General features: G+C 42.6%; 1 protein-coding gene across 1 annotated transcript in view; it reads right to left on the bottom strand.

Annotated features, from left to right (window-relative positions):
• SCN11A (sodium voltage-gated channel alpha subunit 11) overlaps nucleotides 1–27,760 on the bottom strand; it is a 74,873-nt gene extending 47,113 nt beyond the window's left edge. Inside the window, exons 1-12 of the mRNA XM_058549418.1 lie at nucleotides 27,494–27,760; nucleotides 24,128–24,246; nucleotides 22,731–22,832; nucleotides 18,277–18,405; nucleotides 16,934–17,037; nucleotides 12,999–13,172; nucleotides 12,158–12,221; nucleotides 7,384–7,525; nucleotides 6,620–6,817; nucleotides 5,564–5,737; nucleotides 2,592–2,721; nucleotides 1,291–1,529 (exon numbers count right to left, since the gene is read on the bottom strand). Of these exons, the coding sequence (XP_058405401.1) occupies nucleotides 1,291–1,529; nucleotides 2,592–2,721; nucleotides 5,564–5,737; nucleotides 6,620–6,817; nucleotides 7,384–7,525; nucleotides 12,158–12,221; nucleotides 12,999–13,172; nucleotides 16,934–17,037; nucleotides 18,277–18,405; nucleotides 22,731–22,832; nucleotides 24,128–24,246; nucleotides 27,494–27,760 (1,842 nt within the window). The remainder of the gene's footprint in view (nucleotides 1–1,290; nucleotides 1,530–2,591; nucleotides 2,722–5,563; nucleotides 5,738–6,619; nucleotides 6,818–7,383; nucleotides 7,526–12,157; nucleotides 12,222–12,998; nucleotides 13,173–16,933; nucleotides 17,038–18,276; nucleotides 18,406–22,730; nucleotides 22,833–24,127; nucleotides 24,247–27,493) is intronic.
• Between the last annotated feature and the right edge of the window lie 209 nt (nucleotides 27,761–27,969).

Consider the following 27,969-nt stretch of genomic DNA (forward strand, 5'->3'; position numbering starts at 1 on the left):
ATATACTGGCCCGGAGCCCAGAAGACCCCAGGCTATACAAGGTTCTGTGTGTGTTAGGTTTATCATGCAGCATGGAATCAAATCCAACCCATGCACCCAAACAGGGCACTTCTTCCCAAAGGCAGTATGTGGAAAGGAACTTGAATGCAGACTGTCTTAAGGAGAACCACACTGGTCTTGTACTGCAGTCCCACTGTATCATTGCTCCTCCTGGGAGGGATGGGCAACTGAGGGTGACAAGTACATGTCTCCAGTTCTACACCATCCTAAACTTGATGCATAGAAGCAGCTCTATGGACCAACTCCTGATTCAATAGGTACAGTGTATTCTCATCTATGTAAAAAGAAAAAGAATTTAAAAAATACATGCATCCATCCATCTATACACATGTATAAACTGCCTGGAAATACTCTGCAATGTTAAAAATGATCATCTTTGCTAGCAGGACCATAGGAAATTAGTTTATTCTTTGTATTTCTCCTTATTTAAAAAAAAAATTTTTAAAGCATGCATTGCTTTTTAAATTGGAAACATAAAACTTTAAGAAGAAATGGCTAGACATTCCGGTAAGATTTTTAGCCCATTAACTCATTAGCTAATTAGAGTAGAACATTCGGGGGTAATTATGTGTTATTTCTGATATTTGGGAGACTAATTTTCCCTTGGGAAAAAAATGCCTTCTACAAGAACTGTAAAAGTGAACAGTTCCTGAAAAGTCTGCTCCCCTATCTTAGTTTTCCCAATTTAACTGAGACTAGATCCGTCCAGTGAGAAACATATTGAAGCAGCTCAAGCCTGGAACACCACCCCCATCCCATAGGCTTGGCACGCCCTCTCCCAGGAAAGTGAACCTCCCACAGCTGCCAGGACCTGACTCACCTTTCCAGGGAGAATAATACTTAGTAACGGCAGTCACATTATTTTGTGACAAATGATGTCATCAATATCACCAGGGACCATGATACTCATTACCATGGGCCTCTGGATATGGTTAATGTTTTCTTAATTACTCCAAATAGTTGACCTTCTAAGATGTCTATGTGCTCTGGCTTACCACTGTTTTAGTTTACCATGAAAAACACACTTTAACATACTACATGGGCCAACACAGGGCCCATGGAAAATAACTAAACTGGATAAAAACAAAATCCTAACAGTCATCTTTTCCCTCTAGTCCAACTAAGGAGACCAAAGACTTAGGTTAAGCCATTAGCAAAATGTTTAGACTTTGAAAGAGTTATAAGTCAAAGTTTGAAATATGCTTTATATTTTAAAAAGTCTAAAGTTACCAAATTCCCTGTAGACAACATTTTCTCAAAACTTGGGTCCATTTTGTAATGCTCCATGGCCAAGAAGATAGTGTTGATTATGATGCAGATGGTAATGGCCAGCTCAGTAAAGGGGTCGGTCATCACGGTTCTCAGGGCCTTCTTAATGCAAAGCCACTGGGGGCTGCAGTCCCACACAAGGTATTTGGATGCCATGTTTTCCCCACATGGGAGGCAAGGCTTCTGGGATTTTTCTTGTTCTGGAGAAGGAGAATGAAAGAGCAGTTGAGGTGTTAGCTCTAAGCCAGTCTGATCACTCTTTGACTGAGTGCATTCCTTCCTCCCTCTTCCCTAGGGTCTCTTGTGAGGCAAGGTAATCAATCAGTCAAGAAAGGCATTGACTAGTGTAGCCAGAAAGGTTTCCCACATACCTCTTCCATGTGGTATAGTCAAGTACATCAAGTCTTTATACTTATACTGAGCATCTGGGAGCTGGGCTGCACTGTTAGACATACAGATGAGGAAGTCAACACTGACGGGCTGTGAACTCATGAGAGAGACACACACAGCCCAAGTTATGTTCATTCAAGGCAGACCCTGGTGACAGCTGTAACTGAGGCACAAGTCGCTACCAGGGCTCAGGGGAAGGAGAGATATTCAGGCAAGTGCTTCTACATGCAGTGAAACAAAAGGCATTCTATCAATTGGTTGAGTTTAGGCCATAAAGCAGCTGCAATCCTGATCTTTCTGGCACCGTTTCAGGGGACTCATGCAGGCCAAATGAGGTGATACAATAGGCTCAAAAGTGCTAAGGGACCCATTTGACCCCATCCTTGCAGGGACTTGAGTCCTGCTCTTGAAAACCAACCCTTTAGTTGAGTTCCTGCTACCTGCTGTTAATCAAGTCAATCAGATGGTTCCAGACTGTCTACATAGGTCTTCTATTGTCCATGCCAGATTTCTAACTCTAATTTCAATGACAACTGCCATCTACTGGAAATTTCTATGTCTTCTCTTCTTTGGTTGACTATCATTGTCACTGAGACCTCCTGATCAGGAGGTTCCATCTGTGCTCTTGGTCCCAAGTCCCATCCCAGGTCTAGCCAGTTCCCACACTACCCAACTGCTGGCTCAGAGTGGACCCACAGGGAAGGCCCATTTCTTCCAAACCACTTTGCTTACATGCTCCAAAGAGGCACAGGAAGTCACTCTTTGTAGAAAGTAGAGTGGGTTGCAGAGGGCTTCTGTGGGGCAGGTGAGAGGGAGAATGGAAGGACATCATTGAAGTTAGGCTCTCCCTTGGGCTGGGAGGCAGAACTTACCCTGCATGGTAATGGTGAGGATACTGACAGCACTCAGCGCCCTCTGCCTTTGGATGGGATCTCCATGCTCATCAGCATGGTCCACTGACAGATTCTGGGACAGTCGTTTGGTTTGCTCTAGGAGGTGTGGCTGTAAGAGAAGGCATGGTGGACATTCTAAGAGAAGAGGTTGCCTCTCCTCAAAACTTTGCAAACTTCTCTGTTTCAACGCCACATGCAGCAAAGATGCTTAATATTTTATATGGGCTGAGTCACTTCAATGTCATGGCATGCCAAAGGTTCAGTTGGCTTATTCATGTTTAATAAATAAGAGAAATATGGTTTAAACATTCATATTTCTTATGAATGCAACTTTCTAGAGTCCTGCATGTAGAAATTATTTTTCTCAAAATTTTCTTTCTCTGATTTGTTCATTGTCAACAAAGAGCAAACAAAATTTTACAAAAACTAAGGAGCAATGGTTCAGGGTAAATAAATGGTTCAAGCAATAAAAAGTCTAACTTGGAAACAACGTTTGCGCGGGGTGGAAGTGGAGAAGAAGTTTAGAAACGTGGATTGGGGCCAGATGGTGCAGTGCCTTAAATGGCTGCCTAAAGAGGTTTTAAAACAGTCAGTAACTAAAAAGAACAGTCAAAATAAATATCACAAAATCTATATACTAAGTCTCAAGCACTCTCTTAGGCTGTGCCCAAGAGCTTAGTGACTCTCACTTTACCTACAATTCTAAAGTCTCTGGAGACTAAAGGATAAACCTTCAGCTATTCAGAAAACTTAGGTCCAGATGATTTATTTCCCAAAATTTCTGATCAATGACGGCCCCAGAGGGAACTATCCCTTTGTGATAAGCTATTTTAAAGACAGTTTCTCTTTCTATAGATATTTCCTGTTCTAGTTAAAGGGAAAAGACACTTTATATTAGCTGTCTGGGTCTTCTTTGTCTATTGTTTTGTGGAAAGAGGAAAAACTTTCAAAATATTAAAAAATATTTGCTGTCTCTTCGATATTTGTGGTCCCTTTCCACATCCCATTCTCAGGCATGCACATCCACCTTCTGCCCTCTTCATCTCCCTCGTTCTATTTCAGGAAAGTGGCTCTGGCCATTATTCCGCAGCCTGCATCTTCAACGTTTTCCTCTCTTCTGACTTCTCTCTCCACAATTAAAACATGTTTGAACATCCCTCACCTTAACAGGAATAGCTTTGTTTTTCCTAGTGCACATCCCCCCATAACTTCATTTTTCTGCATATCCAACTGCCTACTCAATATCCCTGCTGGGATGCCCCATGGGCACCTCAAAATTGGCACATTCAGAACTGAACTTGCCATCTTCTCCACCCCCAGACCGTGTTCCTTTCCTGTCTCAGTAAATTACCCTCCATCATATCAGCTACCCAAGCCATAAACCAAGCATCATCCCCACCTCTACAATTAGTCAACTGCCAAATTTTTTCTTCTGTAGATCAGCATAGCCTGTTAATCTCTCTTGGTCCTCACTGCCCTAACCCTAGTTTAAGCCACTGTCATTTCTTACTTGGATTACTGCAACAACTTCCTGTTTTTTTTCCTTTGTTGAGAAAGATTAACCCTGAGCTAACATCTGTTGCCAACCTTCGTCTTTTTTTTCGCTTGAGGAAGATTCACACTGAGCTAACACCTGTGCCAATCTTCTTCCGCTTTATATGTGGGTTGCTGCCCCAGCATGGCTGATGAGTGGTATAGGTCCATGCCCGTGATCTGAACTCACAAACCGGGGCCACCAAAGGGAAGCGTGCCGAACTTAACTACTACACCACAGGTCCGGCCCCTGCAACAACTTTTTAATCGGTTGCCTCCAGTCTTGCCCTCCTCCAATCCCATCTCTTCAATGCATACAGCATTTCAAAAATGTAAATTCGGTCATATCACTCATTTGCTTAAAACCTTTCAATGCTGCTTACCCCTTACTCTCAGTATAAGGTGGAACTCCTCGCTTGGCTTCAAGGCCTTTTGTGATGGCCCCCTTCTTACCACTACAGCCTTTTACCACTCCCACCCCCCGAACTCATCACATACACACACACACACACACCCACCCACACACACACGCTTGCAAGTTTCCTACTGGGTCATGTCCTCCTGCCCTCCTTTGCTTTCAGGCCTTTGCCTGTGCTGTTCTCTCTATTGGCAGTGCTTCATTCTTCCTTTTGCCTGGTTAATTCATCTTTTCCACTTAGACACTGCTTCCTCTGGGAATTCTTCTCTGATCTGCTTCTCTTCCCTCAGCCCCCACCATGTCTGGGTGGTTGTCTGAAGCAGATGCTATAGTTGGCCCCGTCCATATGTCCTCAGACCTTACCTGAGGGCTTTCTCTGGCCACCAGAACCCCCTCTGTCCTAATGCACAGCAAGTCAGAAATACAGGAAAATTATTGTCTCCTGACTCCAGCAGTCTTTAACCAATGAGGGACCAAAGTTGGTGTGTAAATACCCTAGCGCCCTCACTACATGGAGATTAAACTCCAACTACTTTCAATGGTAACTGGCTTGATAAGACATGTTATCACTTCTCCCTTCCCCTCTCAGTGCTTCCCGGGATCACTTCCCAAATAATCTACTTTCACTCTAATGCCTCACGGCTTGCTTTGGAGGAAACCCCCACTGAAACGGTCCTCCTCCTCTGTTCTCCCATAGCAATCAACATGTCAGCCATCACAATGAATAGTAACTGCCTCCTTATTAGTGTGTCTTCATATTTAGTTGTCTGTCTTATACATCTCACCTATCCCCAGTACCTATCCCACTGCCAAGCAGGTAGCAAACACTATCAACACTTTAAATAGATGTTTGTAAATAAATGGATAATTGAATAGACACATAGAAAAGTATGAATTGATAAGTGAGTAAATGAATTAATGAATCCTTTCAATTAGATTGACAGCTGACCTGTACCCCTGAACAGCACTATAGTATCATTAATCTCTCTTCAAGACTTGCCTTTTTTGGGGAATCTTCATCAGAATCTGATCCTGGAACCTGGTCTTTCCCGGAGTCTCTTGGAAAGAAGGATTTCCTTTTCTTATTGCCAAATAGCTTTCTCTTCTTTGGGGAAAAAGATGATGCTTCAAGGGAATTAAGTGAACTTCTGTCAATTCCCATGGCAACCAGAGCCTTAGAAAGTGAAAAAAAGCAATTAATGAACAGATTATACCTCTCCATAAAACACTGCAAATGACCTCGACCTTACTGAGCATTCTTTTCTCTCTTCTGGTAGCATTGTACCGTTTAGATTGCTCATCATCTAGTTGGAATATACTAGCTTTGTCATTATTTATCTGGGGAACATTTCCTGTTTTGTCCAGGGAGATTGCAGCCCTCAAAGGCAGGGTTGACTCATTCATATCTCTGTATCACTAACCCTTAGCACAGTGCCCAGCATGTGCTAAGCACTCACTAAATGTTTGTGCCCAATGATGCAGATATTAAGCACTTACAATGGGCTTGTCCCTGTCAGATTTCTGTGGAGAATAAGAAGGAGCATATAATATGGTCCCTGCCCTGAAAATCTTAGAATTGAACTGGAAAAATGTAAAGATACCAGGGAAACAATGAGAATGGCCTGTAAATATGACAGGAATTTCAAGACAGGAGAGAGGATCATGGCTGTCATCTCTACAGCCACCATTATTGCCTTCCCAAACCCTCTCAAGCAAAGGCCCTGAACACAAACATCTCCAAATTCCCACAAGAAAGCCTAGAGCAGAGCCTGAATTTACGTATACATATGTCTTATCCTCTAACCAGCAATTTGGGATCTGTCCAGAAGGGCCAGGTTTCAGAAGGTCAAAAAGCATCAAGAGCAAGTGTTCCCTGTTCTCAAGAGTCCTGTGCTTGGACATCTTAGTGAAAGACAGCAGCAGAGTCTGCAAGGGGCTTAAATTCTCAGAAAAGCACCAGTAGAAAGAGCTCTACAACCAGGCCTCATACAGCACCCTTGAGCCTCAGGCCCCAAGGCCTCTGGGGTCCCCCCAAGCAGACCCCATGAGCCCCTACCTCCTTCTCCTTCTTTAACAGCTGCTGGGCTTCCTGGAACATCTTCTCCTTGGCCTCCGTCTCAGCAGCTACGTTCCTGTTCTGTTCCTCGTAAGCCATGGTGACAACAGCCAAGGTTAAGTTAATCAGGTAGAAAGAGCCCAAGAAGATGACCACCACAAAGAAGAAGACTGAGTAGAGCCCTGAGGTACGCAAAGTCTGCAAGGGACAGAGCACACGCTTGTGTCTGAAGCCTTCTTCCACAGAGGGGTAACCATCACCTCAAGCAGAGATTACAGTGGCAATTGTCTTCCCCCAGCACCGGTGGGCTCAGCTGCCCACAGCACCATCTACAGCCTCACTTATCACCCAGGGACTCCTGATGCCCTATTTCTCAGTGAGGAAATGCCATCCATACATTCCCATGGAAGTCTCAGGGACTTTACTATGACTTTCTCAAGAGTATTTACATTTTAAATTTAAAAAGGCAAGAGAGATAGCAATGCTTCATGAAAACTGAAGCGCTAGTGGTGGAACATCAGGCAGTAGGGAATCTGGGGAGGGGTAATATATCTAGGAAGAGGAGTTTTTTTGCACTATTCTTCCAAATATCATGTTGATAAATTTTTTTTGATGTTTCTAACAGAATTTCTAAAGCAGAATTTAACAGTACAACTGTTATGGATGAGGAATAGATGACAAAGTTGGAGGATAGATGGTAGATTATAAATAAATGATAGATAGATAGATAAGTGATGGAGAGAGAGAAAAAATAAATAGGTAACCTGTTGATAAAGCTTCTCCCACGAATCTTGGGTCATTAGCCGGAACATGGCAAGAAAAGACCATCCAAAGTTGTCAAAATTCGTAAAATTATTGTCAGGATTGTTATTAGTGTGGTTGCATTCAAATTGTTCAGAACAGGCACTAGATATTGGAAACAAGGGAACAGAGAAAGAATTACATTCCCCACAGCCCAGCTTCCCATTTTCCCCCACGGCATTGGTCCTTCTGAGGGCCATGGGCTCATATCCGAAAGTCCTGGATGAAAAGAGTATTTGTAGAGTGGCCATCCCCCTGTCTGCCAACCCTCCCAGCCTATACCCTCACCTGGGCACCCATTGACTCTTTCCAAATAAATTGATTAGTAAATTCATATTAGCAGTTTTTCATTGAAAAATTAAGTGCAGTGACATAGTGAACAACTAATAGTAAAAAAGGGCATAAAATAAATATGAAGTCTCCCTCTCTCCCCCAATCCTCAGTCCCACTTCCCAGAGGCAACAGTCTAACAGTTACTTTTGTAACTTTTCCAGAAGTTTTCTATGAATATAGAGGCACATATATATCTATTCATATCTTCTATAACACATAGATGGGAGCATTCTTTGAACACTCTCTTGCACTTTGCTTTCTTCATGGAACAAGGCAGCTTGTTCCAAGCTGGTCTTTCCATAGACCTCCAAGGAGGTCTTTCCATATCAGCATACAAGAAGATATCTCATTTTTTTTCACGTCTTACAGTCCTTTGATTCATCTACCTGCTCTGCTAATGATGAATATTTAGGTTTCGGTTGTTAGTCTTTTGCTTTTACAAACATTTGGGTTTTACTGTACAAACAATGAGTATCTTGCACATAGGTCTTTGCCCACGTCACCAAAGCACACATCACTAAGTGTATCTATAGGATATACTCAGCATATGTATTTTCTTATTTTTTAATAAATATAGTATTTCTATCAAAATAATTTATGTGTGGTTTAAAGATCACATGGCACCAAAAGGCTTGTAATGAAAACCATTTTATCATTCTTTAACCATTGTTTACACACCCCAAATTAAACAACTTTTAATTCTTTTACATCCATATCTCCAAATATAATGTTTATATTGATATTTGATCTATCAATTTTAGTCCTTGTTGATTAACTTCCTGTTATGGTAGATGAGGGATAGCCCTCCAACATCCCATCCTACTTCATCACTACTTACATCAGTCTTCACAGAAAAATATTGTGTCGATGGCCTCTGTCGATAGCTGTCCTGGGTTGGATACATTTTTTCTTGGCTCTTGTTTGTTGCTCTTTCCATGTTGCACTCCTTCATTTTTCTGGAACAAATCTCAAGTAGCTTCTTAAGAAGATTGGGTGGTCCTTGCTTACATGAGTATATCTTTATTCTACCTTCACAGTTGATCGAGAGTTTGGTCAGAAATAGAATTCTGGGTTGAAAATCATTTTTCCTTAGAAATATGAAGGCACTGCTCAGCTGTGCTGCTGTTGAGAATTCTGATGCCATTTTGATTTTTGTTCCTTTGTGGGTGACCTTCTTTTTCTCTTCGGTTTTATGATCTTTTCGCCCAAAGTTTCTGAAATGCCATGACAATACACTTGGCATGGTCCTTTTTCATTCATTGTGTTGGGACTTTATGGGACATGGAGGAACTTGCATCCTTAATCCCAGGAAAATGCTCTGTATTATTCCTTTGCTAATTTCCTCCCTTTTGCTCTTTTTGTGCTCTATTTCTGGAATTCCTACTTTGTCGAAAGTTGGAACTTCTAGATTAATATTTATTCTCATATTTTCTGTCTTTGTCTTTTGTTGCTACTTTCTGGGCTAGTTCCTCAACTTTATCTTTTAATTCTATTATTGAGTTTTTGTAATCATGTTACCAAAAAAAAGATCTTTCTTGTTCTCTGACTGTTGCTCTTTCATAACAAGCTATTTTTGTTTTTATGTAAACAATATCTCTCTTAATTTCACCAAAGACCCTATTTAAAGCTTTAAAAGCCCTTTTTGGTTCCTTGAATTCTTGTGGTTTGTTCACAGTTCTTACTGACTGAATGTTTGTCCCTCTAAAATTCATATGTAGAAATCCTAGTCCCCAGGGTGATGGTGTTAGGAGGTAGGGCCTTTGGGAGGTAGTTGGGTCATGAGGGTGGAGCCCTTATGGTTTGGGATTAGTGGCCTTATAAAAGAGACCCCAGGAGAGCTCTCTAGCCCTCTCTCCGTCATGTGAGGACACAATGAGTAGACAGTAGTCTACAACCCCAAAGAGGGCCCTCATTAGAACCCAACCATGCTAGTGCCCTGATCTTGGACTTCCAGCTTCCAGAACTGTGAGAAATAAACTTCTGTTGTTTATAAGCCACCCAGTTTATGGTATTTTGTTATAGCAGCCTGAACTGACTAAGAAAATGGTTGCTTTTTCTGTTTCTTTATCTCGGCCTCCTTTATACCAAAGGCTCTTTTCAGATGCCTAGTAAGCCTGGGCTGTTCAGTCACATTTAATCAGAGGTCCTGACAAGCTGATTGGTTGTTTGCTTGGTGGGCAGAGTGGGACTTGGTGAGTGGTAGGCCTTGCTTTAGGGTGACTCAGAAGGAGGACATTTATTGTGCCCTCTTTCCCACTAGATCTCAATGAATTCTGCCAAGTGCCCATATCCTCATCTTCCAGGAGCCTGTTGGGTCTGAACCTACTACCACACTTAATTTCCCTCATTTCCTTGTTTTGTTCAATTTCCTTCTCCCTGGATATGCCTTCCATCAACCTATATAGGTGATTAAGTCTCTCTTCCAGTGTTCCCATCTCAGCAAAGGCATCACCAGTCACTCACACCAGAAGCAAGAGAAACACCTATAACAGTTTTCTCTCCTCTGCACTTCCCACCACTATCCTACACATGAATTTGTGTACACATATGCACACCAACACCCCTCCCTCTTCAATCCACAGGTCTTTTTCTTTCTGTCTCCTGAATGTCTTTAGAATTCATCCATCCATTTCTCTTCACCGCCACTGTATAGCTTAATGACTCTCATCTGTGCTAACATAGCTCTTAAGTGGCTATCTCATCTACTCTATCCATCCATTCTCCACACAGCAACCATGGTGGCCTGTAAACATATCTAATCTGCTCAGGTCTTGTTTCTTTTGTGATCGAGGTCAAAATCCTTGGCATTGATGGGCTACCAAGTCCTGCATGGTTGGCTCCTGTCTCCTGCCCTTCTGCATAACAAGTTGCTGGGCTTCTTATCCCCAACATGTCCACATGCCCTGAGGCTTTCAACCTTGCTGTTCCTACTATCTGGAATTATTTGCTCTATGTCCTCACTTACGAGAAACTCTTACTCATGCTTCAGATCCAAGCTGTAGTCACAGGTTAGTTAGTCCTCAGGGAAAGAGGCAATGAGCAAAGGTTGAAAACCAGGCCTGGGCCCTAAACAGATGAAGGCCTGCCTGGGAAGGTGACTTTGGTTTTGCCATCTCCTTGGAAACTGCCATGTTATGATCAATGTGGAAGGTCATGTACTAGGTGTTGGTTTACTGCCAAATTCCTGAGCTTCGAGACTATACCTAGACTGAGAGAGTCATGACTGTCATACAAACTTAGAGAGACAAGGACACTATAAAGACCAGTTAGAAACCAAAGCTGCTGCTTCTGTGTGTCTAGCGGGCCCACCCCACCTTGGATTTTGCCTATAGTAACCATACCTGCCTTGCAAGGATAAGGGGTCAAAGAAACACTGTATGTGACAGCTGTTGGGCCTCTCAATAAATGAAAACACTGTGGGTGCAGTGTGTCCTGTCAAGGACCATTCTAGAGAGCTCAGTAAACCTTGTATTAGATTAAAGCCTATTACGTCCTGTGAATTTGACCTAATCTGATCCTGTGACCATTACAGATGTCATTAGAGAAGGCTTCTCTAATTTTACAGAGTTACATCCCCTGTTATCTCTCTCAGTATCTGCACGTCTTTCTTATAACACTCATCACACTTTCAAGGATTTACTCTACATCTCTCTTCCCTGCAAGATATCATTTCAAGGGGGGAGAGCTCTCTTGTTCATATTTGTATCCCTTGGGCCTAACACAGAGCTTGGTACACTGTAAGTGTACCAAGTGCAAGTGTTGATACTTATTTGTTATTGAGGAATGAATGTAGTCTATTTTATTGTTGTGCCTAGCAAATTATCTTAATTTGAAATACACTCAATAAATCTTCACTAAATTGAATCTCTCACCACAGAGAGCACTGATATCCTGAAAGAAGGAAGGGTATCTTCAAAGGGCCAGAGGGCTACCAGCTGTTGAGGCAAATGTGTATGAACACACACACAACTGTAGGTGTAATTAGAGGCAGTGGTAGTCAATAGATAAGCAAATAGAAGAAGCATGCTCAGGTGATGTTGCATCAGGGCCACTGAACAGGAAACAAGGACTTCATGGGGCTCTCAATTATAATGTCCTTTCTTACCTTTGAAAGTCTTGAATACTCACTCCATAAAATCAAAATATCACTACGTTTTCAGTAGGTTTCTTATAAGCTACAAATGCAACATAACTTGGGGAATAAAGCTGCTCTAAACACTTGGAAATTATTATTAATTTAATAATGCACATCTAAACTTGCTTAGATACATGAAATAATTAGTACTGTTTGAGAACTATCATCACTGCTTCCACAAGTCATAGATGAAGACTGTTTGCCACATCACTTCAAAACGTCTAGAGATGTTCTGGTTGGAAGAAAAATGAAGAGTATAAGCCTCTTACCTGCTACCCTGCCAGGCACCACACATTTTGAATTCAGTGGAACCTTTCTTTTCAAAGCAATAGTCTGAGAAGGGAAGAATCATAAATTCAGGTTTTAAAAAAACACTGAAATGAAAAAGAATAGCAAATACATCAGATTATGTTTGAATCAGATGGTTCAGAATTCTCTAAAATGATCAAAGTGGATGTCCAGAGAGGAACTGGACCTAAGCCCTCAGGAAGGAGGAAGAGAAAAGGAGGGAAAAGAAGAAGGAAGGAGAAGTAGGAGGAGGAAGCTGTGCCACCATCGCCACTTTGCCCCTCAGTACATAAAACTGAACCAGAGACCACCTCCTGAGGGAAGCCGGACACAGACTTAGCCCAGGAGAAGCTCATAAACCAAGAAAGACATGGAGAAAGTATAGCCACATGAGATTCAGGACACATCAAATTGGTGTAGGGTCAACTTTAGTGTGGAGAGGATGCGGCATAGAAAGAAGTGATATTATTGGAGAAAATACTCAAGAAGGGGGCTGGGAAGTTGCTCGTTCCCTTTGGCCAAATCCAGGCATTCTGAAGGCTTCTGCAAAACATGACAAAGAAGTGGGCAGAGATCTACGTGGGAAAGGATGGGAGCTGACACCGCTTTTGTGGATGTGGCTTCGGGCTTTTCCTTCTCCATGGAAACCCAAAGAATGAGTCAATTCTCCAAGAAATGCTTCTGTCTATCTGAGAACCCTGGATGGCTGAAGTCATCCCTTGCTCCTCAGAGACTTTGTAAGGCAGATATGCAGATAGTATGAGTGGGGATAAACAAAAGTTAACCATGCATAAACCAAGGAGTGAAAGGTGGGGTATTTACCGTCAAGGTTATTGATATTCTCACAGGTCTTCCTGACACATCTCTGGTTCAGGTTTCCCATGAAGAGCTGCTGACCTACCAGGGCGAAAATGCTGAGGCAAAAGAGAGTCAGGATCATCACGTTGACAAGCTTCTTCACAGAGCGCAGCAAGGCCCCAACAATGACCTTCAAACCTGAGGAGGAGAACAGGTGTGGGGAGATGCCCCTAAGCACACATACACCAGACAGAGGCAAGGGGCAGACACAGTAGGGAGCAGCCAAGGCCTTCCTGATCGTAGGCTGGAATTGGAAACTGGCCTGACCTAGGATTCTGATGCCATGAGTTCTAGTTCCAACTCTGTGCCTTAGAAGGTATATGTCATCAAGTGGTCCACCAGTCTAGGACTCAGCCTCTTCACCCTGCCCTACATCTGTCACGGGGTTGCTCTGAAGAGAAAATGACAAGACTCTGAGAAGAAACATGCCACACAGGCATAGGGCATAACTTGATGACAGCTGTGCAGGTACCTCCACAGCTGGGGGTCACATACAGCATTAAGGCCAAAGTGAAGCTGCTCTAGAGAAGGAGTTAGAGCTGTATTTAACTTTTACTAGTCACTACCTATTACAAGGTATTTGAGGTGCCATGAGACATAGCTAAATGGAGGGGCAGGGAGCTGGAAGGAGGAGCTTTGTCTGGATCCAAATTCGAGGATGTCCTAGGAAAAAAACTTAGATTACTAGTTATAATAGGATTTATTTTTCATTCATTCAAGAAATATTTACTAAGGTCTTACTGTGTCCATGGCACACTGTTAGGCTGTCAAAGTTACAAAATAAGAAGGATATAATCTTGTAGTATGCTGGTAAATATTTAAAATCAGCTCTCTGAGTAGGGAGTAGGGGGAATAGGGAGGGTGGGGGGGGGCGTAAATCTTCATTTGTAGCATTTACAGATTTTCTTGTTTGCTGAATTCCGTAGTGCAGATTCCTCTTCTCCCTCCATACACCCCTCTCCCCCAGCTGGTTTCAATCTACCAACATGACATCCCTGGATGCAGAGTTGGAAAAAGATGTGCATAGCTTGCTGGGGATCCAGAACAAGTCAGCCCCAGCTCACCACTGAGTTATGGGCTCTGCTCCCAACACAGCTGGAGAGATAAACAACCGGATGTGAATTGTAACGTGTGAGATGACACTAAGTGACAAAGTTTCAATTGACCACTGTAGACCATGGACAGTAGACTTGAGAACACAAGGTAGCATCCAATGGGAGGCTAAGCCTGCATTGGATGACATTCCCACAAAGGGTGAGACCACATGGGGAGGAGCCTTGAGGCCAAACTGGGACATTCACTATGTCCCCAATTGCAGCCAAACAGGAAGATAATACACTTCAACCAAGCTTGATTTTAATCTATAAAAAGAGGCTAGAGTCTTCTCTAAAGCAACAAGAGTTGGATGAAAGATAGTTGTGATTCCTGAGTAATTTTTACATAGTCCCATAGAAGATTGTACCTCACACCTTTACTTCCAAAAAGTATCCAGGGGTCTCATGTGTTCATGAGTCAAAATGGAGACTATGTTCACCTGCTTAGAGAAGAAGAAGGAGACACTAAGGCTACTAAGTGACTGCCTGAATGTATATTTTACCTGTATGAAAATACGAGGGACCCAGCTCATGCAGAAAGCCCCCAAATTCATCTGGGAAACCAAGGTCAACCTTGCAAAACAGGAAGAGAAGCAGGAGGAGGCACAAATTCTATCTAAGTGTCCTTCTGACTGCCAGTTTCTTTATCAGTATGCAATTGCTTTTCTGGAGTTTCAAAAAATAACCCACACTTCTGTTTGAAAAGATCCAAATTGCCTGTAGTTTTGGTATTGGAGCTAAGCCATTGACAGAAGAGACTAGAAAAGGAGAGAAGAAGAAGGGAGGAGAGAAAGGACTCCAGAGAGGGAATATTTTTTAATAAAATTTTTTTTTTTTTGTAAAAGAAAGATAGGAAAGAGGAAGAAGAGGAAAAGGATCTGCCATAATAACCTTATTTTTGATAAACTGGAATTCATATTCACAACCCATCCTTAGCTTCATCCTGATTCACAGAGCACCTTCCTTACCTGGCTTCCAGGAGACCACATTTTCCTTCCTTCCCACTTCTCTGGTGGCTCCTGCTCATCTCTTTTGCTGGTTGCTCCTCTTCTGCCCTCCCTTTAAGGTTGCAGTGCCCTGGGACTCGGTCCCTGGTCTTTTTCTATTCTCCATCTTTGCTCACTTTCTTGGTGATCTCATCAGATTTCACGGCTCTAAATATCATCTATAGGCTCATGATTTCCAAAATGATATCTCCAGCCCAGACTGCTCCCTGGAACTCCAGACTCGTAAATCTAATTGCCTACTTGATACTTTCACTTGGATGTTTCAAAGCCATCTTAAACAGAACACGTCCAAAGCTAATTCCTAATCTGAACCCCAAGACCTGCTCCTCTCACAGCCTTCCCTAGCTCAGTCAATGACAACTCTATCTTTCCAGTCATTCAGGCCAAAAACCTCTACTCATTCTTGACTCTTTTCTTTTGCTCACACCACACATACAATCGACCTATCAGGAAATCCTATGTTTCTACCTTCGAATTTATACAGAATCTGATCACTGTCCAACAACTCCTCTACCACCACCTGATCTGAGAGCACCGCAATCTCTTGCTTGGATTATGGCAGTGGCCTCTTGCATCAGTTTGGGTTCTCTGAGAAGCAGATACTCTGGGATCAGATGTGCGAGAGATTTATGGGGTGAAATGCCTGTGAAGAATAAGGAGGAGGGAGTAGAGTTGGCAAGGAGAACCTCAGACTGTGACTCAGGGCTGACATCTGGGAAAGGAGAGTGGGAAGGAAGCAAGCTTGGACAGGAAGCACCTCAGACTGTAGTGCTGCTATGAGAAAGTGTCAACCAGGTTGCTGGGGAGCCCCTGAGCCAAAGTCCCCCATTAGAGGAGTCCCATGTCCTTCAGGAATAGGCCTGCACTAGTGCCCCTGACATGCAGGGAAAGCATGATCTTGGCATGAATGCGGTGGTGAACCCAAAGAGGTGGCAGCTGGAACCATTAGTCAACTGTGCTCCCTAGAGCAGGAGATCTGAGCAGCACATTTCCATGGTGACCACCATGCCTCCTATCTGGTCTTCCTGCTTCTGCCTTTGATCCCTCATGTTCTATTTCCCACACAACAGCCAGAGTAAGCCTTTTGAAACATGAGTCAGACCATGTTACTCCTCTGCTCAAACCCCTACATGGCTCCCATTTTTCTCAGAGCAACGCCCAAGTCCTCCCAGTGCTTACATGCCTCTCCTTCACCTCTGTGGTCCCAACTCTACCACCTGGACCCTCATTCTGTCTGCTCCAGCCACATTCATATGTTTCCTATACTCCAGTCTTCTGACTGGCTGTTTCCATGCTCAGAACACTCTTTCCCATATATCTGCTTGTGAAACTCTCTCACTGCCTCAAAATCTGTTCACATCTCACCTTCTCAGTGACACCTATTCTGACCATTCTATTTAAAATAGCAACCTGCTTCCCCTAACCCCTGTGACTTCCAGTAGCCCTCATGCTGTCAACTTTTACATTTTATTTTTCCATGCACATATCACTTTCTAACATGCTATATAATTTATTTATTAATTATAGTTATTGCTTAGTGTCTGTCTCCCCATTCCTCACCTAGATTGTAAACTGCATGAGGGCAGGGATCTTTGTCTGTTTGCTCACTGATACATCCCAAACAGCTAGCACAGTGCCTGGACGTATTAGGTGCTCAATACATATTTGTTGAATGATCAAATAAATGAGCAAAGTAGAGTTTGTTTGTTTTTGTTTTACTAGACATATTGAGAAATTTTAACTATGAAAGAGCATTCCCTCCTGCTAAGAGCCAGTGTTGAAAGTTAGAGTGACTTACCTGAAACTACCGAAATTGCTTTCAAAGCTCTGAAGACTCGAAAGGTACGCAGGGACGACAGACTGATCCCGCTGACATTGATACTTGGCAAATATGATACAAACCTACAAGACAAAGCACAGGGAAATCTCTGCAAAGGCCACAAGTAAGCACGGCCTGGGGCCTGTGTCCACCAAGGTGAAGTCTGCAGCCTCGCCTTCCCAGCCCCATCTTAATCTCAGGGTCTGGAAATACCACTCTCTATTGCTATGGACCATAGATTGCATAGGAAGTTGTTCTCAACTAATTTTTATACTTGGACATAGATGAGGATTCTTTGAAATAGTCCATTCAATTGTGGCTATATCCGTGGATAAAAGAAATCAACTCAAACATTTATTGGCTGGTTGCCAAGTCGCAGGCCCCAGTGCACTTCCCTAAGGTCTTACCACATGGCCAAGCCCAAAAGGAACCTAGGTAGTCTGGCTCCAGAGCCTGCACTCTTCACCACTGCACAACACCACCTTTCAATAACTCAACCATTGAACTTCAAATGTAAAACTCTAAAATTAATAGCAGCTACCTCAAAGGGCTTTTGTGAATATTAAATAGAAAAATATAAGCAAAGTGCTTGAAACAATGGCTGGCACAAATTAAGTAATGTTAGGTTTATTATTATTGTGCTGCCAACGGGCCATTGTTCTTGTTTTTTATTTTGCTGACTCCATCTCATGATTCTAAATTGATGTCCTCTCCTTCAGGAAGAACTTCAGCTCTCGCCTTATGCCATACAAAATAGTTAACTCAAAATGGACCGTGGACTTAAACAAAAGAATCAAAATTATAAAACTTCTAGAAGAAAACAGGGGAGAAACTCTTTGTGACCTTATAATAGTGAAAGACTTTTTAGATTCCTTGGTTCCTCCTACGTGCTCTGACAGCCCAATACATGCACAACTCCTATCCTAGCACTCACCCTACCAGATTGCAATGGTCATTAATTGTTTCTCTTCCCCTCTGGACTATGAGCTTCAAGAGGATGAGAACCATGTATGATTTTTTTTTCATTATCACAACCCCTGTATCTTTCACAGAGCCTGGCCCATAACAGGCCAGTGTTTGGTGAGTGAATGGCTGAAGGAATGAAAGCATGAGTGTTGACCTAGAAGTGAATTTGTGCATGGAAGCCTCTGGCCAACTGGCTGCATGATGCTGTTCAGGGCCAGCCAACACTGTATTCAGACCTCTAGGCCTTATTAGGCCATACTCAGCCGCTCACATGGATCCACACAGAGCCCTGATGTGACACAAGGTGCTCCTTTCCTACCCCAAGTCTCTTCAATAAAGACCTTTAACATTCTTACGCTGTTGCAATGACAATGGAGTCCAGCCAGTTCCATGGATCTCGAAGGAAAGAAAACTCATCCAGAATAAAACCTCTTGCCAATATTTTTATCAAAGCTTCAAAAATATAAATCCCAGTGAAGACATACCTACAAAGCAAATCAATCAGAACAAGAGGGAACATGATAAGTCATGTGAAAAGCAGAGAGCCCATCTGTCTTATCTGATATTAATGAGGTTTTATTCCATTTCAACTTCACATTTAACATTCTGGTCTTCAGCAAACCAGAGTTCAGAAAGGCAAACTCCTCAAGGAAGTTTTTGTTTTTAGAATTTCTGTTTAGAAACAAGCCCATGGATAAAGTTGTAAAACTGATTTTCAATGCCTAGTGTCATGGCCATATTCTTGAAAGTAGTTTCAGACAATATGTGGCCCTAGGACTGGGGGTTGTAGTTTGTCACCGCTATTCTAGAGTTGTCACTCTGATGTACAGAAGGGGACAACGGCAAAGGAACCAAGAGAGTGAATGACGAGGCTAAAAACTGAATCTTTCCACATCCCATATTCATGGATTAGAAGACTTAATATTGTCAAATATTAATAATAGCCAAAGCAATCTTAAAAAAAAAAAGAACACAGTTGGAGATCTCACACTTTCTTATATCAAAACTTATCACAAAGCTAAAGTAATCAAAACAGTGCGGTACTGGCATAAAGACAGACAAAAAGACCACTGGAATAGAATAGAGAGCCCAGAATATGCCCTCATATATATGGTCAAATGACTTTCAACAAGGGTGCCAAGACCATGCAATGAAAAAAGGACAGTCTTTTCAACAAATGGTGTTGGGAAAGCTCAATATCCACATGCAAAAGAATGAAGTACAAAATTACACCACATACAAAAAATTAACTCAAAATGGATGAAAGAGCTAAATGTAAGACCAGAAACTATAAAACTCCTAGAAGAAAATATTTGCAAATCATATATCTGATGAGAGGTTCATATCCAGAATATATACAGAACCCCTATAACTCAACAACAAAAAATCAAATAATCCAATTTAAAAAGGGTCAAATGACTTGAACAGACACTTCTCCAAAGATGATATACAAATGGCCAACAAGCATATGAAAAGATGTTTAATATCACTAATCATCAAGGAAATGCAAACTAAAACCACAATGAGATATCATCTCATACTCATTAGGATGGCTACTTTTAAAAAAACAGAAAATAACTAGTGTTGGTGAGGATGTGGAGAAATTGGAACACTTGTGCACTATTGGTAGGATTGTAAAATGGTGCAACCACTATGAAAAACAGTATGGAGGTTTTTCAAAAAATTAAAAATAGAATTACAATATAATCTAGTAATCCCACTTCTGGGTATATATACAGAAGAATTGAAAGCAGGGTCTCCAAGAGTTATTTGCACACTCACATTCATAGCAGCACTATTCACAATAACCAAGAGGTGGAAGCAACCCACATGTCCATTGACAGATAAATAGCTCAATAAAAGGTGGTATATACATACAACGGAATATTATTCAGCCTTAAAAAGAAAGGAAATTCTGTCGCATGCTATGATACAGATGAACCTTGAGGCCATTATGCTAAGAAAAATAGACCAGTTACAAAAAAACAAACACTGTATGATTCCACTTGTATGAGGCACCTAGAATAGTCAAATACATAGAGACAGAAAGTAGAATGGTGGTTGCCAGGGACTGGAGGGGAGGGCAGAATAGACAGTTATTGTTTAATGGGTGCAGAGTTTGTGTCGCAAGATGAAAAGAGTTTTGGAGATGGATGGTGGTAATGGTTGCACAACTATTTGGTACTTAATATCATTGAACTTTACACTTAAAAATGGTTAAGATGGTAAATTTTGTGTAATGTCTGCTTTACCACAATTTTTTAAAAAACTATTTCCATTTTCTTCCCTGAATCCTTTATCATGTTCTGTCCTATAATGTATTTCCCTTCTTCCTCTTCCTCCTCCTCCAAAACCCCCCACAATATCCTCTCTCTCTTGTTATAATCCCAAGCTGTCAAAAATGCTGCATCTGTGTGTACGTGCAGACACACACACACACACACAACACACACACACTGGTTCCAATTTGGGGACAGAAACAATCAATTCAAACAATCTGTTGATTCAGAGTAAAAGAAGAGAACCTTTTCTGGTAGAATATCCAGCTATTGTTAGCCCTCAAAGCTAATGAATTAAGGTCTTGGGAACTTGAAAAATCCTAAAGCAGCCAAGTCCAAGAGCAGAAATGCTCATGAGGCTGCCATAGGCAAAAGCTCCTCTCTGCTTCAGCCTTTTTCTAAGCTGCTCACCTTTTAGGTGACAAATGAACACAGCAGATTAATTAATACCTGCCCTGAAATATCATCTTTTAAACTCAGGTATAATTTATAAAGTTATGGGTATTTTGAAACAAGGCTGTAATCACAGATATGCGGGATTTTACAAATCTTCTTCTAGATCTCAAACAAATAAGACAGCAGCCCCTGACTGCTACGTCTGCCTGGCCATCTAGCCTCCCACCTCCCACCCCCACCATTTTCTCTTTTCCAGCAGAAGCCTGGCCAATGGTGGGACAGGCAAACCAAGATGACCTCTGATATGGAGTAGCCCACCAGCAGGAAGCAGGGCTTGGGAGCTCCATGCTAAGGAGGCCCCAACCCACCAGGCAAATGAGGTCCTCTGGAGTGTGTCACTATCAGTTCAAGCATAGTTAGGGCATCCAGTCAGGGCCATGGGTGGTGTCCAGCTAGGTTAACAGAACAGCGCTGCCTGTCCTAGAGGACTTCTGTGTTCATTCTCTGAGAGCTATTAATATGGAACCAATTTACCCATTTAAAAGTTTTCTACCCGAAGAAAACTGAAGAAACTCTCCCCTATAGGCCTAACCACTCAGCTGCATGCCTCCTTTTACGAGGACATTTTTAACAGGCTCCTCTCACCCCCCATTTTCATGCATCCTCTGCCATCCAAATGCTGCCAGGTGAGAGCAGCTGCTTCTCCTACCCCTGACCCCTACCCCCAGCCTCTCTGATTCCCTACAGCCTAGATGAAGCTTCTTTCATATCTCTGCCTTATGAGTCTTTTAATAGTGAAAATGGCCTTCAAGCAAAGTAGCTTCCAGTTGGGCCACTGCTTCCCGTTAATGGGAAGAGAGGACTCGCATCTCGCAAGAAGTGCTGGGTAGGGCAAACCACTGCTAAGGGAGAAATGCCCCGTCCCAGATCTGTCTCCTCCATAGGTCCCACTCTGTTGACCACAAAGGCTTCGGGGGATGCCGTAGTAAACAATGAGCAGTAGCCGCTGCACTCTCAGTTAGCTCCTCACATGGAATAGCCAACTCTCCAAAGGAGAAACCATTTTCCCCAGTGATCCTGCCAGGATGGTTTCTATTCCCAGAGGTGTCCATTGTGGTATGTAGAATTATATGAAATTCTAGAAAAGGCAAAACTAGACTAGAGAAACAGCAAGCATATCAGTATTTGCCTGGGGTTGGGAGTGGGAAGTAGGAGATTGACTACAAACAGGATGAGGAAACTTTTTGGAGTGGCTGGAATGTCCTGGGTGTTGACATGGTGGTTTCTATCACATAGTTAAATATGTGATCGAAATAAATGGTCTCTTATTATCTATTCAGTTTATTACTCAATATACTCCTGAAAGACTAAAGTAAATGTGTTAAACCAGAAAAACTAGCACAATATAAGAGAATATTTATCAAAATATAGAACTTTCTAAGTTTAAAAAATTAACTTATATGTCTAATTAGCCAATTAAAAATTACAAAAAGTTAATATTTTAGTTATACAAAGAATTCACTCAAACTGACCAGGAAAAAAAAAGATACATTGGCAAAGAAGGGAATACACAATTCATGAACTAAAACAAAAAACGTCCAACTCATCTGGAAATTAAGGAAATGCAAATATTTTTAACTTCATAAATTAATGAAAAAAAAAACTAATGCTGGAAAAAATGTAGTATGACTGGTTATTAGAATATAGTGCTTATGGCAGAGTAAATTGATACATAAAAAGTAGCTTTATGCAAACAGATGCTTGTTGCAATGCTATTTATAATAGTAAAATACTAGAGTGGTTAAGAAAATTACGGTTAATTCACTCGACAAAATATTGTACAGCCATCAAAATGGACTCCTACAAAGCCTATGTAAGCACAAAGAAAACCACTTAAAAGCTAGACATAAAATTTGTATGTGTGCTGTTTATTACAAATGTAATTTTAAATGGCCTTTAAAGACAATTGTAAAAATATATATACAAAATAAAACTGACTCTGCCAGCATTTGTGTTGAGGGGCTGGGATTATGGATGATTTTTTCTTTTTCTGCCTAAACTCTGATGTAATCATAATTCTTTTAGGTCTATTTGTTTACAAACTTAGGACAGATGAGTGCAGGACAAACACTTACTCAGCACTGTCGGTATCTATAGTACTCTTGTCCTTCCCACTAGCTGTGGCCATGAACACGCAGTTGACAATGACGGTGCAGATGATGAACATGCTGAACAATGTGACCAGCATCCGTTAAGGCAGCTACACTGCAGGATGGTCATTAGTTGTTGTAGTGGAGGCGGTGGGAGTCCCTCCAGGTCTCCTTTTCTGCAGGTGCACCTGTCCTCTAATTGTGTGTTGACTGAGAACAACTCACAGCTGTCCCCTCCCCGGAAGAACTGTCCTCAGCCAATGGCAGCCTCCTCACCTGGAGGGCTACAACCCCCTTCCACATGTCTGACTGACAGACTTACAAAAATCTGGCCCCTTGCCTCCAGGCGGGCCAGCTCTGTGACATAATTCGTGCTTGGGAGCTTCCCGTGGGCTCAGGCTGACACAGGCTCAGCTGAGAGCCCATCTTTGTTTGGCTCCTCTTTTTGCCCCGTGCTGCTTTCCGTTTTCCCTCTCCAGAGAGCACTCCCCTACTACATCACTTTAAATAAGAATCTCCGTCTCGGGATCTGCTTCTAGGAAACCCAATCTGAACAGTTACTCCTTCCCATCCTCCTCGATACTTCATTCTGTCTACCAATCCATGTCTTTTTCGCTGCCCCCAGTCTAAAACTGCCTACTGCCTCCCCACCTCCTGCACACATCAGACACACTCAATAATTCCTACTTGTCTTTAGCCTTTAAGATTGAGTTTGCAAACTCGAAGTCTTAAGAGCCCAGCCAGTCATATAAATGGGTGAAATGGGCTGATGTTGTGTCACAGGGAGGGGTGGAGATGTGGTAAAACAGAGCTTGCAGATCCCCTCTAAAAAGGCAGCAGTTTCTTACTACACAGATTTTTGCCAGGTAGGAATGCAGGCCTGGCCTTAACAGAGCTTCCGTTTTTCAAAAGAAGCTGGAAATCTGGACTTTTAACATTAGAGAGTGTTTCCAAAAAGTTTTAAACACTGTGTAGCTCCAACACAACACATTTACCAGCTACACACAGTGCACAGGTTGCCAGTTTACAACCTTTGTTTCGGTCTCAGCTTAGATGTTCCTTTCTCCAGGAAGCCATCCTTGATGCCTCCAAAACACAGCAGTGCCTCTCCACACTACCACTTCCAGACTGCCCATCTCACTAAAGAAATGGAAATTGCCTGCCTTTTGACCCATCTCCTTCTGAAGCCAAAGGACCCCAGAGCACAGGTCATGCCTTGCTCACCCCCAGCACTAACACAGCCCTTGCCATGTAGCAATAGGCACTCAGCCAGTATTAGTTGAAAAAATGAGCTGTTTCCACTCAACAAACGTGTGAACACCCTAGTGCTCATGCACTTTTCACATGACCTAGACTTACTAAAAGATGCAACAAAAGGATATGAATGGACTGAGATTCTAATGGCTAAACTTCGGATTGAATTGAAAGGCCCAAAAATGAACAAGGCACGTTTGGCACTGAAGCGGTAGATTGTTCTCTTTTTGTTCAACACCATAAATGTCTGCAAAAAACCAAACACAACATAAATTACATGCAGTGACAAGTCAATATTTATCATGAGCTCATTTAGAGAAAATTCAGTGGAACTACGAATTGAGACATGGCTTGGCTCATTATGATAACCACAGCTTCTGGTTGGAGAGCTGTCATTCTGAGGTACTTTCTGACCAGCCTACACTGTGACTCTGGAAGCCCACAGATCTCTCCATGTGGCCTGGGGCTCACTCAGAGTCCCAAGATAAGTGTTGGGCTGTAGACTGTTCACCCAGTGGAATACTCTGCAGGATCCAGAAACGGAGCACATAGGCCCTGCAAATAAAGAAAATAGGGGTAAAGAGTAGTAACCGTGACTAACAAAACCCTTCGTATTGTACTCCATGGTATGTATCTATGGAGACAAGAAGTAAAAGAGAACTGGAAGATATGGAAGTAGTATTGAACATTCACATTTAGCAGATTATTTTAAATTATTTTGATTACTAATGAAAACTTTGTAACAAATCTTAGAGTAGTCAGAGACCTAGAGAGTCCATATTGTTATGCCTGAGCAATTCTGGTGAGACAGTCTGCTGGTCAATTTTGACCTTGAGGATCTTCAATAAAAAAGTCATGGAGGTTTCCAGACTTGCACTCCCATTCCCCCATGGACATAGGGGCAAATCTGCCTGTGGTTCTCAACTGGCAGGGGAGGCCCTCAAGAAGTCATCTGGAAATGCATGTGGGTGTTTTTGGTTGTCTACTATAATGACCCAATGCTCTACTGGCCTTTAGTAGGTAGGTCCAGGGATGCCAAACCCAGGACAGACATGCAAAGTGGTGCACTGTCCCACTCAAATTGCCCAACTGGGCCCCATTGAAAAATACCCAACCTGTGCCCATTTCCTCCTAGCATGTCTTCCTGGGCTCTGGGAATGAAGTAACCCCTGGACAACAACCTATCACATATAGGCTTCTCACATCAACCCCCAGACCCTCCTCTTTCCATTTAACAGTAATCTGGCTGCCCACTTAGTGTCCTCAAGGCTGTTAGTTACAAAAGCCTTCACAGAACGAGGGTCATTCCTGTCTCACCATGTCACTACTCCTTTCAGATTTGCGAAAAGTACTACTTGACATGTAATTCTGCATCTTCTCAGACAGGAAAGACAGGAATTGTCACACAGGCCCAAGACAGCGGGATGGGTGCTGTCTTGGCTGAAGTATCAGAAGTTCAGCCACTGTCAATCATCAACCTTCCTTCACTGAGTTGCTGGAACTTACTTGTCTGCTGGAGATCTGGCTGCAGGGAAAAGTGTGGACTAGGATATTTTCCATTGCCTCCATAACAAAATGAAATAGGCCATAGGATTCTTTAAAAGCTATGAGTTTAGGAGTTCAAGACCCACTTTGGGGATTCTGTGCCCTTCCTTTGGATAGAAAGACGGTTTTAGGGCAGACAGCAAATCTCTTCTTGAGGTGGGTCACCCCAGATTAATAGGTAACATAATATGGCTCTGCTTCTGTGCCCTTTGATTTTGATATTTTATTAATGCCTCCTCTGACTGCTTTAAATATTTCAACTGCTTTAAGTATTTAACTACACTTGCCAGGCTTTTAATGATTTAAATGATAGGGACTAGCTCCTCCCTTCTGCTTGCTGACACATCTTCACCCTTTTCCCTGTAGCTCTCCAAAATGGAAGCTTCTAAAGAGAGGAAGCAACCTGTGACTATAGAAAGAACCCTTGGGTTTGAGTTCCAGCTCTACCCCTCACTGGTTGACTTTCCCATCTAGGCTTAGTTTCCTCATCTGTAAGGTGCAGTGCCAACAACAGCCACACATACCTCACATGACTGTTGAGAGCACCGGCCATGTGAGGTCATAGGTGTGCCGAGCTCTAAACAAGTACCATGTCTTTTGATTTAAGGGAGAGCCCAGACTGAGAAGAGATGGTCCTAGAACATCCACCCAGGCTGGAACAGAGCCTGTCCTCCCAGGACTGTCCACAGCACACCAAGCTGCTGCCAGCCCCGGGGGTCTCCTATCCAACTCTGAGGCCGAAGAAGGCCTCCAACAGTTAACTCACCTCCAACAACTCTGCCCCCAAGAAGCCCTTGGAATTCTGGGGCATGAGGAGAAGGAGAAATATTGGAGTATTTTTGCTCCTTATACACATAGTCCCCATTTGGCCTGGTAACTCTAAGTCTGTCCCAATTCAAGGACATACAAACCAGTCAACCTTTCTTTGGAGAGATCTGTTTCTCATGGTTGCCAGCAAAGGATGCTCTCAGCATCCCCTATTTTCTAGGACTTCCCCAAACTCCCTAGCCTTCTTGCTACCTGACCTCAGTCTGGTGAAGTGAGTTTTCCATTCCCTGCTGGATTACAGTGAGTTGATGACAGCAAGGTCTTTTGAGCCTTTCCTGAAAGGGGATGGTCTGCAGAGGACTATCCTCACTGCCCCAGGCTTTCCAACAGCCATCAGAGGAGCTCAGAGTTCACATTTCCTCACTCAGGAGCCCCTTTAAGGAACTTTCAATATAATTTCCTTGCAAGAACTACAACCAGGTAGATGAAACAGCAAGCCTATCATATAGTGGCATGGGATTTACACATAATATTCATGTGCCTACTTGATTACATTACTCTAAACTTCATTTACTGAACTCATATTATGCATCAAGTGTTGGTCTAGGGCTTTGACCTTCATAAATCTCATTTAATAGCCTAAAAATCCTATTGCCAAAGAGACTTTCAACATAAACTCTTGTTGCTGAAATAGACATTTCTAGACAGTGATACTAATCCTTCATATCAGTATAATGCTTTACAGTTTATAAAGTGTTTCCATAGTATGTCTATGCTGTAAAGTAGGGAAAGCAGGCATTATTTCCATTTTACAGATTAGAAAAATGAGGATTAGTGAAGCAATTTACCCAAAGTCAAAAAGCCAGTCACTTGAAATGGCCTATACTCGACTTTTCTGACTGCTAGTCCAGTCCTCTTTCCTGACACCATTTTATGATTTCTCTGTTCTCCTTTTAACTTTCTGTTGCTCCTAGTCCTCATCTTCTTCTCCAAGACACCCATTACATAGAGAAAATGAGGACTAAAAGGGGTTCTCAGGACTATGAAGGCAATGACAGGGGGTGATAGCAAAGGAGAAGGATGACCTGCCCTCTGCAAATTCCAAGATCGGTATTTGAAGACCCTTGTAACACTAGTTATAATGTCATGGTTAGAATGCCTCAGCCTCCCCATGGAACTACCTTATGATTTCTGTAGAATGGGTCCAAGTCTTCCAGGGGCTTTGCTATCAGCTCATCGGGAATGTTGCCATAGAGCTTGGGCAACTTCCTGGAGACCTTTAGGTCAAGCTGAGGTCGAGGCTGGGGTTCTGCCACTGTCTGGTCTTTGGACTTCTTTTTCTCCTTTTGGATGGCGATCCGCTTCTCAATTGCAGCCAGAGAGTCAGAAGTGAAGGGGCGGAAATTCCGTGCATCTGGGAAGATCACTGGGTAGAACCCATCATCCATCTTCATCCTTGGGACAGAGAGAAGCAGCAGATCCTCAGAGAGCTCTGGGAGGTAGAAATCACACAACCTGCCCTGGCCTTCCGCTCTCCAAGGATGATGTCATGGGAGTCTACAAGAGTGGAGACTGAGGTGAGGGGGCTTGGGAGCTCATTGGTTGTGGGGCAGGTCAGAAGTCATGACCACCCCTGTGATTATAACAGGAATTTTGG

This window comes from Diceros bicornis, chromosome 2 (genome assembly GCF_020826845.1).
Source record: "Diceros bicornis minor isolate mBicDic1 chromosome 2, mDicBic1.mat.cur, whole genome shotgun sequence".
NCBI classification, from domain to species: domain Eukaryota; kingdom Metazoa; phylum Chordata; class Mammalia; order Perissodactyla; family Rhinocerotidae; genus Diceros; species Diceros bicornis.